This window comes from Hipposideros armiger, unplaced genomic scaffold (genome assembly GCF_001890085.2).
Source record: "Hipposideros armiger isolate ML-2016 unplaced genomic scaffold, ASM189008v1 scaffold_612, whole genome shotgun sequence".
NCBI lineage: Eukaryota > Metazoa > Chordata > Mammalia > Chiroptera > Hipposideridae > Hipposideros > Hipposideros armiger.
In genome coordinates this window covers 713,150-726,404 of record NW_017731962.1, presented here as the reverse complement: position 1 = coordinate 726,404, position 13,255 = coordinate 713,150, and the positions used below count along the sequence as shown (strand labels likewise).

Here is a 13,255-nt window from a genome sequence, read left to right as displayed (position 1 = left end):
AGTTTTTTCCTTTCTGAAAATGTGTATACATTTTTTTGGCACCCTCTATTTTTTTCTATTATGTCACGTGTCCCTTCTTTCCTTTTTCTTACAAATTTTGATTTTTGTATGTAGTGTGAAATAAGGCAAAAGTCTCCTTTTTCTGGTCTAAAGATGAGCGCCACTTGTGGGAAAGGCAGTCCTGTGGCCTGTGTCTGCAGCAGTGCTTTCCAGGTGGCCCTGCATTTATAGGTCTTTTCTGGGCACTCCGTTCTGTTCAGCTGCCCCAGGTGACAGTCGCCAGGTCACACACAGTGCACTGTGGCTTCAGAGGGAGCCTCCCTGGCCCTTAGAGTTCTCACCTAACTCTGCAAAGATTAGTGTCGTTTGCATTTCCATTTATCTTTTGAAATGTGTCAAATTCAGCCAAGAAAACCTGTTAGGATCTTGGCTGAGGTTGCATTGAATCTACAGATTGGGTTTGCGGAGGATTGATAACCATAATGCTGAATTTTTACCCTTGAACGTGGTCCATTCTGTTTAATGAGGTCTCTCACAGCAGTTACAGATCTTGTACAAATTCTAAAATACTTATTTCTACATATTTCCTATTATAATTGGTACCTTCTGTAGATTTTCCTTTTCTAACTTGCTGATACATAGAAACACAACTCAGTTATACTTGTATATGCATCGACCTATTCAGCAGCGTTGGCAAACTGACTTTTCCTAATCATTTACCTTTAGGCTCTTTTGACTTTCTGTGTACATTGGCTCAGCATCTGTGCTCAATGACAATTGTTTCCTCTCTTCCAGTCCTGTGCCTTATGTTTCTGTGGCGGGGATTTGGTAACTTTGTCTCTTCCGAGAACCAGCTTATGGCCTTGGTCATCTGTGTCTGTTTCTTATCTCAGCGACTCCCTGCACAAGCCACGCAGGCCGTGCGGCTGCGTCCTGCTCCTCCCCTTGTGCTGTCCCCTCTGGCCCAGGACTTGCACCTTCCCTTCGCCTCTGCAGACTGGCTCACAGGGTGGGCTTCATTGTGGAGCCTGCTACATAAAAATGAGGAGGCTAGTCGACATTTCCTGGTGGCAGCTTCTAAGTGGCAGAGTTGGGCCTCTAGGCTTTCGACAGCTACTCATCTTAAATTGCTGAGAAATGCCGCTGCTGACCAAGTCTTCCTCCTTTTACTTTCAGTGCTGGAGTCTGATAGTCTGGAGGGTGTTGGAGGTGGGAGCTTCGGGTGCTTGGTGCAGTGTCTGGTGTTAGGAGCCTCAGCACTCGCTGGCCCGCATCCCTAGTTTGCCTCAAAGTGACAGGAGACACCTTTCAGTTGGAAAAAAATGTACTGTGTTTGATTTATGAGCTTTAGTCAAAATAACCAGCAGGAGTATTTTGGAAAGACAGTTAACCCCTTTTGATTGTCTTTTCATTTGTAAATGGGAAGGGTTTCTACTTTTTTTTGCTGGTCTAAAGAACTGATCACGTAGTTTTTCTCAGAAATGTAACTGGACAGGAGGGGCTAGGGGAGAAGGTGTAGGGATTAGAGCAAATTAGTAGACATGATATAGTCACAGAGATATGAAACACAGAATGTGGAATATAATCAACAATGTTGTAAAGATTATGCAAGGAGCCAGATGGGCACTGGACTTATCGGGGTGGGGGGGCGGGGGTCACTTCATAGACTGTGTTAGATGCCTGACCACTGTGCTGTACTCCTGAAGCTGACGCTGAATAATATTGCATGTCAACTATAAGAAAAAAAATATATATATTCATTCACGGGAGGTGGAGTATAGCGAAAGGAAGATAGTCAATGGTATTGTAACAGTTATATACGATGTCAGAGGTGTAGTAGCTTGGGGGAGGGGGGTTATCACTTTGTGAGGGGTGTAAATGTCTTAACTAGTATGTTGCTTTGTACACCTGAAACTAATAAAAATGTAACTGGAGCAGGCATTCACTTTGGACAAAGAATTTTAATCTGTTAGTATGTATACCATGTAATTTATAGTCTTGTACACTCTACAGTTATTTTGTTAAAATGCCAATATTGCATTCATTCTGTTTCATAATGGTTTTACTTTTTAATTTTGTAGAATTAACACTGAACCCCCCAGAAGGAATTGTGGCAGGTGAGGTACTAAAGTTAACCTTTTAATAATTTACTTCTAATTGCCAAAGTTGCCTTCAGAGTTACAATGTGGACATTTTTCTTTTCCTGCAGGCCCCATGAATGAAGAGAATTTTTTTGAATGGGAGGCATTGATCATGTAAGTTAATCATACGTGTTATTAGTTTTCAGAATTTACTGGAAATTAGACATATGCATCATATTCAGCAGCCAGTGCTTGAAGTGTCGATTGGAAAATAAAAGCTTAGTGCATCAGTTTAATTTAGTTCTCTAGTCTTTTCATCTGAAAGCAGAAGACAACACGGACATTTATCCAAAAGAAATGAAAATGTTTCCTTAGCATCAGTAAAAGGTTTAGTGAGTATTATATATTTGTAGAGTTTTAAAAGAGCAAATTTTGAATGTCATGTGGCTGTGCTGGATTAGCCTCAAACAGTATGGGTGGCTTTGGCTTGGGGGGGGAGGGTGGCGGCGCCCTGGCCCGTGGGCGCAGCTTGGGCCCCGCCCCACCTGTGCACCAGGACCTGTCTTCTCCTTCCCTCTGCTCCTTGGTTTGCTGTGTGCCTCATCTGGCCCTCCGTGGTCCCTGACCCCGAGACATGCTCAGTTCCTCTAAGATGAGCAGTGTGGTTCCTGGCCCCATTCTGGAAAGATGGAGACTGGATTTCATGACGTTTCACTTGCGGTGATGTTGCTTGGAAAGAAGCAAATGGACCTCTGATTCTAGAGCATTCTAAGGCCCTGGGACCCAGGATCCTCGTCTGTCTTCTTTTCGGCTGTTCGTAGACTTGGTAGTGCATTTCAGTCAAGTGTGGTTAGGTGACGTTAAAGGAGTCGAAGTTATCATCAGTCTGTCGGTTTTCTCCTTAGTGAAATGAGATCTGTAATTAGCTAGAAAGTTTTCATGTTGGGTGAGGTGCTCTAGTGGGGAGGGACTGGAAGAAGCGGGGAGTTCACTGCAGCAAGTGTGGATTCTGGTTTGAGGGGGTAATTTTAAACAGCACCAGACTTTCTGAATTTGCCCAGTGCTCACATCCCACGGTCCTAACATTCACCTTAGTCTGAGAAACAGATTGCTGCCCAGTGTTGTCTGTGGAGATTAGATTAGTACATCAAAACTGATGTGAAAAAGATGAGTTTCTTTGATAAGCAGAGTATTTTAACAGTCCCCAGCACACACTGCCCAGAGGGAGCACAGCACCTCCCTGCCGGGCCTGTGTGCTCGCTGCACTTTGTGTCCCAGGGTCCCTGGCATGGGGATGCCTTTGCAGCCTGAACTTGTGTCAAATATGGTCTTTCTTGTGTCTGTCACTCCTGACGCAGTTCTCTGGACGGTGAGCTGGCCCGCGGTGTCCTGCTCTGAAGGAACATGGCTCTGTGCACTCGTGTTAGCTGGAGCTCTTTTTTGTTTTGAAAGAAACAGGAGACCACAGCACGTGAACTTGACTTGTAACCTACCTTTTTCCGTTTCCTAAGTCACGCACGCTCCTTGTTGCTGACACGGACAGGTACACAGCAGGCCTGGTCGTAGGTGGGTTATCGGATGGTTTTTCTGAGTGCAGAGGCCGGGGGGCACCTGACAGGCCATCTCCCTGGGAGATGGTGGTTCGCGGGCAATCACGGCAGACTTAAGTAGAAGGCCTTTAAGGGGCGTATGAGCCTTCCACTGTGGCTTTTAAAGTGTGCATTATTAATAACCTGTTAGGGGAACTATTACTAATTTTAGATAAACAGTATAAAATTAAACCAGTATTTTGAAAACGTGTCTTAAAAAGTCATTAGAGCTCTTTTTTAGTAGAGCACTTCTGTGTGTGAATAGGCTTTGCTTTAGTGTGGAATTCCCCTGCTTCAGGACCTGGTGAGCCTGTGGGATTTGGTCCTGTTCCAGACCCTTTCACAAAAAAGAGGCCACTCACCAGCGCGCTGCAAACGTCGATTAAGGAATTAGGTCCTCCCGTTGGCTCGGCTCTCCCTGCCGTTCTGGCAGGCAGCTGGCAGGGTCCCCCTCCTAGAGATAGGTTTTCTTTTCTTTCTTCTTATTCCTTGACTGTGTCTGAGTTTCTTCTGTGCCCCAGTGTTTATAAAAGCCCTATTTCCAGGGTTTGCAGCCCTGCTTACCTATGGGGCCCCCATCTCTTTTCAGCTGGCCTGGGAAGAAAACACCTTTTCTCCTGTTTGAACAAGAACTACCGAGTGCCTGTTCTATTAGGGCCCTTGTCCGCACGTGGGCACCGGCATGTCAGATGACCCCCAACCTCCACCCTGAAAGTCGAGATTTGGGGACTGGGGTCGGAGCTCAATAGATTAATGAGCAAGGGAGAGCCAAACAAGGGATGGCCACATCCTGCTCTCTGATTAAAAGTGACGAAGAACTTTAATGACTTCGGGCTGAGCTTAGGAGCTGGAGCTTGTGACCCAGTAGGAAAGGGCTTGGGGCTTCCATCTGACTGCGCGAGGGCCACTGGGCTGTGTGGTCTTGGGCCAGCCATGCTGCCTCTGTGAGCTTCACGTACTCGAATCGATACAGAGAGATTCAGCATCCTTTCAGCTGTGGCTTCACATCCAGGTCTCTGGCCTGTGTGGCCTCACTCACCCTGGCTGTGGCGTGGGGAGCTGTCCTGGTGCTTTGCTGCAGAGGGCGGGCACGTTCTTCCCCTGGAGCCGCCGCTAGGTCCCAGGGGGTCCTGCGCTGCAGGGCGGCCGTTCATCCGCAGTGGTCAGGAAAGGCGTGAAGGCCCGTGGAGTTTTGCTGCCCGTTTCTGGACTGCCCCAGCGTTCTCAGAGCAGCTGGCAGTGGTGACCTCCCTGCCTGGTCCTTGGTCCAGCTGCTGTTCCCTGTGCAGACCAGAAGGGTCTGTCGGCTCTGGTAAAGTGAGAAGGAAGTCCCCATCCCGAATGTTGAGGACCCTCGGCTGACTGCACGCATGTTACTGTGCCATGTTTGGGTCCCAGATGGGTTACGACCGTGGACATGGGGGTTCCCAGGCTGTGGCTTCTCCTAGGACTGTGCTCAGCTTACACTAGGTATGGGCGCCACGGTCACAGCAGCCACCCTTACTTGTGTCAGGTTTCCTGGGTTACGGAAGACGCACAGAGCGTCTCGTCAGCGTCGTGCCTACGAAAATAAACCTGAGCTATTAAAATCGATGTTTGTAGTTTGTATCGTATGTTCTCTGGCCCAGCAACCCCAAGCCCAGGAAGGTGTCCAGCAGAAGTGCTCTCGGCCTCGGCACGAGGACGCGCACTGCAGCATCATTGCAGTAGTCAAGGTGGGCACCTCCTTGTCCACGTCACTGTGGTCCGTCATTACCATGGAGTGCCGTGGAGCGCTAAGGAAGCTCAGGCAGAGTCTGCATGCTGGCAGAGAGGCATGCCAGCCCTTACGGAGTGGACGCCACAGGTTATGGAGCAATAGGTCTAGGCCAGCTGTCAGCTGGGGGCGATTTTGCCCCCACGGGATATTTGGCAGTGTCTGGAGGAGACATTTCTGTCACAACCGGGGAGTCGGGGAGCCCCGGTGCTGGCATCTGGTGGGACACTGCTGAACACCCCACAGACGGCACAGGGCTGTGCCCGAGAGGCAGCTAGTGCTGGGGTCGGGAACCCCTGGAATGGCCTGAGATGCCGTCCCCCACTGTGGTGGTTTTGTGGCTTTGTTGATATGGAATTTACGTGCCATCGGTTTTCCTGTGGTAGTATGCCCACCAGTGATCTCAGTAAATGCAGAGGCTTGGCAGCCATCACCACAGTGCAGGTCAGAACGTTTCCCAGAAGGCCCTGGGGCCCACTTGCGGCCAGCCCCCATTCCCGCCCTCAGCTGTGGGCAGCTCGGCTCCCCTTTGTAACTCACAGACGCGCCTTTCCTGGCCTTGCCCTGCAGCTGGACTCCTCACCTCCCCGACCCTCGTGTCTGGCCTGGCCCTCAGCGCTGGAGTTGGCTCCCTCCTTTCAGTGCTGCGCGTGCCCCATTGGGTGTGCACCGGCCAGCTCACGGACACTGTGGAAGCACAGCTCCGTTTCCCTTGGCTGGAGTGGAGCTGCTGGAGCGTGAAGTGTGTCTAATGCTTTAAGAATCTGCCAAACCCTTGTCCAGAGTAGCTTGCTCCCCATTCTGCCTCCTCACCAACAGCATGAGGCGGTGTGTGTCCCTCCTCTCCCACTGCTGGTGTCCTCGTGGGTGTGAGTGAAGTGGGCCTCGTTCTGGGTTTGGTCCGCAGTCCCCTGAGGACTAAATGCTGCGGAGGGTCTTCCTGGGCTTGTTGGCCATTCGCACGTTGTCTTTGGTGAACTTCAGAACTTTTGCCTATTTTTTAATTAGGCTGTCCTCTTATTATTGAGTCGTAAACATTCTTTATATATCTTGCATATGAGTCCTTTATCAGATATATGATTTTCAAGTATTTTCTTCCAGTCTGCAGCTTTTCTTTCATTTTCTTAATGGAGTCTTTTGAAGCGCAGAAGTTTGATGACGTGCAGTGTAGCAGGTTTTTTCTTCTATGGATCACGCTTTTGGTGTGCTATAACCCAGGGTTACAAAAGTTTTCTCTTAGAAGTCTTATATCTGTAGCTCTTACATTTAGGTTTCCGATCCATTTTGAGTTAATTTGGGGTGTGGCATCAGGTAGGACGTGCATGTGGATGTCCAATTGTCCTGGCACTGTGGATTGAAAATAGACTTTTCTGCGTTGAATTGTCTTGGCATCAAAAATCCAGGGACCACGGCGTGGCATAGCTGCTGTCCTGGTCTCCTCGAGTGCCCGCCTGCATGCATGAGGTGGTGTGCCTTTCTGTCTCATGCTTCACGTGGTTATATCTTCAGAGAATAACCGTCTGTTATTAACCCAGTTCAAGTGCTGATGGATGGGTTTACAGTCTCCCGTTATTTAAACCCTGTCAGAGGCGTGTCTGAGGCATTTCGTCCATGTGCTGTGACAGATTTGAAAAAGAGAACAGAAACCGTTTCTTCAACACCTGCCTGCCTTTCACAGCTGGACTGTGCAGGTGGGCGGCAGCTTGCTCCCAGCTCACACATGGGTTCCTCAGGGTGCTCTGCCACCGTGTCCCCTTCTTTGTGCAGGCCCGTGGGCTTTGTTTGCTACCTAGACGCCTGTCAGAACGTACAGCAACGAGGAACGGTTTTTCACTTGCATTTCTGCGACCCCAACTGGCTCTCAAGGGACCGGCTGTCACAGACGATGCAGACCCCTGTGGCTGTGGGCGGGAGCTGTTGGGGGCTGGGCACCACGTCAGGGTTAGACCTCGCTGCTGCTCTCCAGCACCCGCGCCTCTGCGTCTGACTTGAAGCATGCCCTCCATCTAGAGTGCAGTGTGGTTACTGTGCTTTAATACCCGTCTCAGCAAGTAAATAAATACTTTCTCAGAGCTCTGAAGTGATGCAGGCCATATGTTAACCAGTAAGATGGAAAGGAATTCTCAGGCTTTGAGGAATTGCTATTTGCTCAGACAACTGTGTTTTTGTTTCCTTTCTTCTGTGCTTTTCTCCTGACGATTTTGAGACTCGGCCTCCTTTAGTGAAGGAGACGTGGGGCTGTCACCTCTTCACTGCCTGGAGCCTGGCACGGATACTTGTCCAAAAACAACACTCATTACGCCTCTTTGTCTTGGTTCAGGAATTCACTTGATAGCGTTTTCCATCAGGTCAGCTGGCTCTCTGCCGCCTGCGTGGGCCCTGCAGGCTTGTCCTGGCTCAGGGCCTCGGGGGGACAAACCCTGGTTTCACACGGTAGCGAAACAGAGTGTTTGAGGGTAGCTTTGATATCTAAGATGTGGGAGCACTTTAGGAAACGTTTGGTCATGTTTCTGAGGCTACAAATGACCCAGTGGACTTTTTTTTTTTTCAATTTTAAAGAAAGCTCTATTATAAGAAACAAAGAACTGTTATCAGCATGTTGAGCAAATACCATTTGGCTCATTCCAGAAACATTACCCGGGCATTTTTTTCTCGCCTAACTCAGAGGTGCCGGAAATATTGAGACACTGGAACACATTCCTGACATAGTAGCAGTGATGAGTTTCAAGATAGTATCTGTTTGCCCAGCCTTCCGAGTAAGCACTTTGAACAGTGTTCTGCTCTTAGCTGGGGGCTGAACTGATTGAGGACCTTGACCAGACCATTTCATCCTGACACCTTGCATCAGAAGGGCCTGTGGCAGGAGTACCTTCGGCGTGCACTCCCCACGGGCTTTGAGCTCTGGAGCTGGAGAAGAGGTGTGGCCTGATGGCAGCCCCGTGTGTGGTCCTGCTGACCCGGGCCGGCTCTGTCCCTGTGCCGCCTGCAGGCCCATGTCCATCCACTGGATGCCCTGCCCTGCAGTGCAGCCGCGCTCCCTCCCCTTCTGTCAGGAGCCTGCCCACGCCCCTCTTCTTGTGGCTTTGCTGTCCTGGTCTCAGGCCCAGGCCTGGGCTGGCGCGTAGTGACACCCCCTCCAAAACAAAGTGCCTGTTCACTGCAGCTTCCCCAGAGGTGGTAACTAGGACAGTTTTCAGAATCAGATTTGTCTCTTAAATGGAAAAAGTCTGGCTCCACGGAACACTTCTCACCTTGTTCCTGGTTTGACCATTTTACCACCGCCCGGGCCCCGGGCCCCGGGCCCCAGGCTCGTGCCACATCCTGGCATCCACTGCAGTGGTGCCATCGAAAGCCTTGAGTGTCAGCACCAAGTAAAGCTCTTTGTTCAGTTTTTTTAAATTTTTTTGTCTTTTTCCTTGAATTGTGGAGGCAAATATTGTTTCTAATACTTGCAAATCTCTATATTTTTTTAAATTTCACTGAATCAAAATAATTTTATCAAGATTTCAAATTTGTACTTTTAAAAAACAAAAATGTACATAGATTGTTTGGAATAAATATATTTACATTTTTTCCCGTGTCTTATCTTGTAATTCGTTCAGAGCGGCAAGTCTGTGTTGAGCCGCCTCTGGCGGGCAGGCCGTGGTCCTGCGATGGTGCTCACTGTGCTGTAGGGCTACTGGGCTAGGGCCGTTCTTGGAGATGTGGGCATGAACGGAAAGGGGCTCCCCACTCACGGGTGGAGTGGGGCTCCTTTCTTGTGTATTGACTTGATGGCTCACCCCAAAGTAGTTGCTGCTGTTCCGGTATCTGCAGCTGTCATTCAGCAGTTGTTTTCTTATAAAAATTTACATCGGAAAAGTGGTCTGACATCTGTGAAAACTGCTCGAGTTCATGTGACATGTGACAGGTGGAAGGGGCAGAGCAAGTCGTCTCTGTTAGGATACGCGCTGGTGGCACTTGCTGTTCTCTCCTGCTGGTTTGATGTCGCACGTCGGTCAGGATAGTGTTAACTTACGCACATAGAGTTTTAAAGTGTGGCCAGACCTTCGAAGTGGTTTCGTTTCTTTCTGCCACGTTCCACGTGAGGAGTTGGTAAACCCAGGCAGACAGGTGTGCACGTGCCAGCAACGGTGAGTGCTAAGCTGACAGTGTCAGCCAGGGTGTGGCACCGAGCTCAGGCCTGGAGGTCAGGGCTCGCAGCACTGGTCACGGGCACACACCTGACCTGCAGGGAGCCTGGTGGGCATTGCACGTGTGCTGCTTACCTTTTCTGGAAGGTTACAAAAATCACTTCTGAGGCACATTTAAAAATTAATAGCCTTTGGAACAACTTTCAACCCCTCATGTGTTTGCTGCAATAGAATCTCACTGTAACTTGTGCTATAACACTCTGTCCTAAGTAATTTACCAGGTACACAGAGAGGGCCTTGCGGTGCCTGCCTCACTTTTCTCCCCTGATTCCTGGTGATAGGGAGGCTTTGCTGCCCCACTCTTCTCTTAGTGCAGTTCTGTCACTGTGCTTGTACCTAAGATGAAACCGGGCTGAATGGGACAAGGACCAAAAAAAGGACTGACTCGTCGTTAGGATTTGGATAATCTTTTCATGTGCATTTGTAATGCAGTAAGATTTCCTTAATTCATTTCTAAAGTGTGGTGGACATTGAAAAATCTCCCTTGAAGCTCTGTCTGTGTGTTTTATGTCTTCTAGGGGCCCAGAAGACACCTGCTTTGAGTTTGGTGTTTTCCCTGCCATCCTGAGTTTCCCACTTGATTACCCGCTAAGTCCCCCAAAGATGAGATTTACCTGTGAGATGTTTCATCCTAACAGTAAGTGCTTTTGGAAGTCATCGGTGGTTCCTGGAGGGGCCTGGAAATTGTATGTCCCCATGGGAGCTAGTTCCAGTGGGCGACATAGGCCAGTAAAAGTGTTTTTTGTTTTGTTTTGAACTTCAGCAAGTTAATCATGGTGCTATGGACATCGTGATTTTAGTTTTGAAGGACAGTTTAATGTAGATAAAAGAAAATGTGGACCTGAAAGTAGATGCCGTTTGAACAGGTGGTCCTCCTGGTGGTGGGTTGTGAGAAGGAAGCCTGCGTGGGCTACGCTGGTCTTCGTCACGGTGGAAAAAAAAACGGAAAGCAGCCTAGGTTTTAACCCTAGAGAATTGGTTAAACTGTACTAGTCCATATGTTAGAAAACCACGTAGCTGTTTTCAGTGGTCTAGGATAACGCTTAATGGTGTGGGACGCTGTGCTGAACGGGAAGAGCAGGCCGCTGGCCCGCTGCTGTATTAGTTTAACTGGAAGCGCAGCCCGAAACATTCAAAGGGACTTTCTTTCAGAGCTGGGAAGGTTTTTTTCTTTCTGTGAATATTTTTTTAAACAAACATGTATTATTTTTAAAAAGAGGAAAAACGGCCCAATTAAATAAATTCACTTACTTTAGTTGAAAAAGTGCCTACTAGTAGAGATCAGAATTTCTGAATGGCTAAGTTTTTATTTCTTCATATACAGGCAGGAATTAATAAGGAAATTGTTGTGGTTTCAATGGTCATGTTTAGAATAATGCTCCTTTTTGTAAATGATTATCATTGCCACTAATAATCATGATCTTAATAGCTGTGGAGAAGAAACATAACCTATATGTTTTGTAGCAATGAAATACTATTTGAAGCCAATTTCCTATACTTTTCCATGTATCAAATAGCTAAAGCCTAACTTAATCCACAAAAGACTTCATAGAATTTTTTTTTTTTAAGATTTTTATTGGGGAATTGGGGGATGGGAACAGCATTGGAGAATCGGGGAAGGGGAACAGAGAAGTTGCTGTCTTTTTGTTCTTCAGTCTAGTTGTGGAGGACGTTGCTTCACTGGCCCATGTTGGTATTATCATTGCGCTCTTCCCAGGTGAGGCAGATTGGTCCGCCGGCCTCTGGTTGGCCGCTCACGGTAGCTTATGGCAACCCACTGCAGCCCCACTGCAGCCTACGCTATTGCTGGCGACTCACGGCAGCCCAGCTCCGGGTCGAGCTGTTGTTCACCATCTTAGCTGTAGAGGGCAATGTCACTGACCCTCATGTGGGATCCAAACCAGGGTCCTGCTGCTCAGAGCTGGCATCCCAAGCCAACTCTTAACCAATGCGCCACTCAACCGGCCCTTCATAGAATTTTTTGAGCCTTTGGCTTGTCTCTTGGTTTACAAACGAGCCCACCTTGTCCCCCTCCCCTGCCCCGCCGCCCAGACTTCTCCGTCTTCATGATGGGTCGCAGGCCAGGAACGCTCTCTACCTCTCTACGGAACCGGGGTCCCAAAGCTCTCAGGAACCTGGCGTTCAGTGTGTGGGTGCATGTCGGTAGTGGGGCTTCTCACGGGGCCTGTGCTGTGCCGCCCTCAGTGAGCTGGGCATCAGCTCAGCTTGGCTCCGAGCGCTCTGGAGAGGGCTGGCTGTGAGCTGGCCACGGTTGAGGCTGGTGCCATGTGCACATGGCCCTCATCACGCTGCTGTCTCCTTTGTGTGTGTTTGGAATTTTCCATAAAAAGTGGTTTTTTTGAGTTTTCAAATATATGTTTATTGTACCAATAGAGAGTCACATTTTGCTTAAAACTCCAAGAGGCATTTTTGAAAGATACAACTGGAAAGAAGGGAGGGGACACAGATAAAGGAAGACCTCCCCCCTGCCCTGCCCCCAAGAGGCTCAGAGATGACTTAAGCAAAAGTTGATGTCTGTGGGCTGGCCGAGTGGCTCAGCTGGTTAAGAGCTCGCTTGGGACGCCAGCTCTGAGCAGCAGGGCCGCGGTTCGGATCCCACATGAGGGCCAGTGACACTGCCCTCTACAGCTAAGATGATGAACAACAGCTCAACCTGGAGCTGGGCTGCCGTGAGTCGCCGGCAATAGCGTAGGCTGCAGTGGGGCTGCAGTGGGCTGCCGTGAGCTACGTAAGTGGCTGGCAGCCAGCGTGAGCGTCTGGCACTGGGCAAGAGCTGCCGCGAGCGACCAACGAATGACTGGTGACCGATTGCTTCACCCAGGAAGAGCGCAATGATCATACCAACATGGGCCAGTGAAGCGACGTCCTCCACAACTAGACTGAAGAACAAAACAGCAATTTGTCTACCTGTCTGTTCCCCTTCCCCAATTCCCCAACGCTGTTCCCCTCCCCCAATTTCCCAATAAAATCTTGAAAAACAAAAAAACAAAAAACAACAAAAAAAGTTGATATCTGTGGTCAATGATTGATTGGAGAGGGCAATGATTTCAAGGTGATTAACCTTGAAATGCAGCTATAAAGACGACTGGGTAATTAAAAATGAGTAAGATTGAAGATAAACACAGTTTTAGAACAATGCCTGTGATATGGTATCAGAAATAGATGTGGCCAGTCATGTGATTGAATTATGTGACTGTGTAGTAAGAATAGTCTCATAATATTACTTTTAATGTTCAGATAATTAATACAGATAGATTCTAAATTTGGCCTTACTGTACGTAGATATGTGCTATTTTTATTTGGTAAAAATTGTTTTTGAGAAGATCTATTTGGTCTACCAATATTATAAAAATTGGTCAGCCCATAAGTACTTTAAAAAAATAATTGACCACAATTACTGAGAGTTGTTAGGATACAGTGCTGAGCAAAGAATACAAGGTCGGGGCTGGACATCAGGAGCTCACAGCCAAGGGCAGGGGTGGACACCGATGGAAGAATCATATGGATAAACATTGGATCATGACGCAGCCCGCCGAGCTGGAGGCCAAGCTGGTGGCCAAGCTCAGCATTTGCAGGAAGAGCACTGGGAGTTGCAGGCAAACGTTGGGGAGGTGG

The 13,255-nt window shown here is 48.5% G+C and overlaps 1 protein-coding gene across 2 annotated transcripts in view; it reads left to right on the top strand.

Moving 5' to 3' along the window:
- The window catches only part of UBE2G2 (ubiquitin conjugating enzyme E2 G2), a 50,327-nt gene that overhangs the window by 31,436 nt on the left and 5,636 nt on the right, over positions 1–13,255 (top strand). The window contains exons 2-4 of one of the 2 annotated variants that reach the window (XM_019625022.1): positions 2,082–2,117; positions 2,210–2,255; positions 10,138–10,256. In XM_019625022.1, the coding sequence (XP_019480567.1) occupies positions 2,082–2,117; positions 2,210–2,255; positions 10,138–10,256 (201 nt within the window). The remainder of the gene's footprint in view (positions 1–2,081; positions 2,118–2,209; positions 2,256–10,137; positions 10,257–13,255) is intronic. The other variant, XM_019625021.1, reaches the window with a different exon arrangement.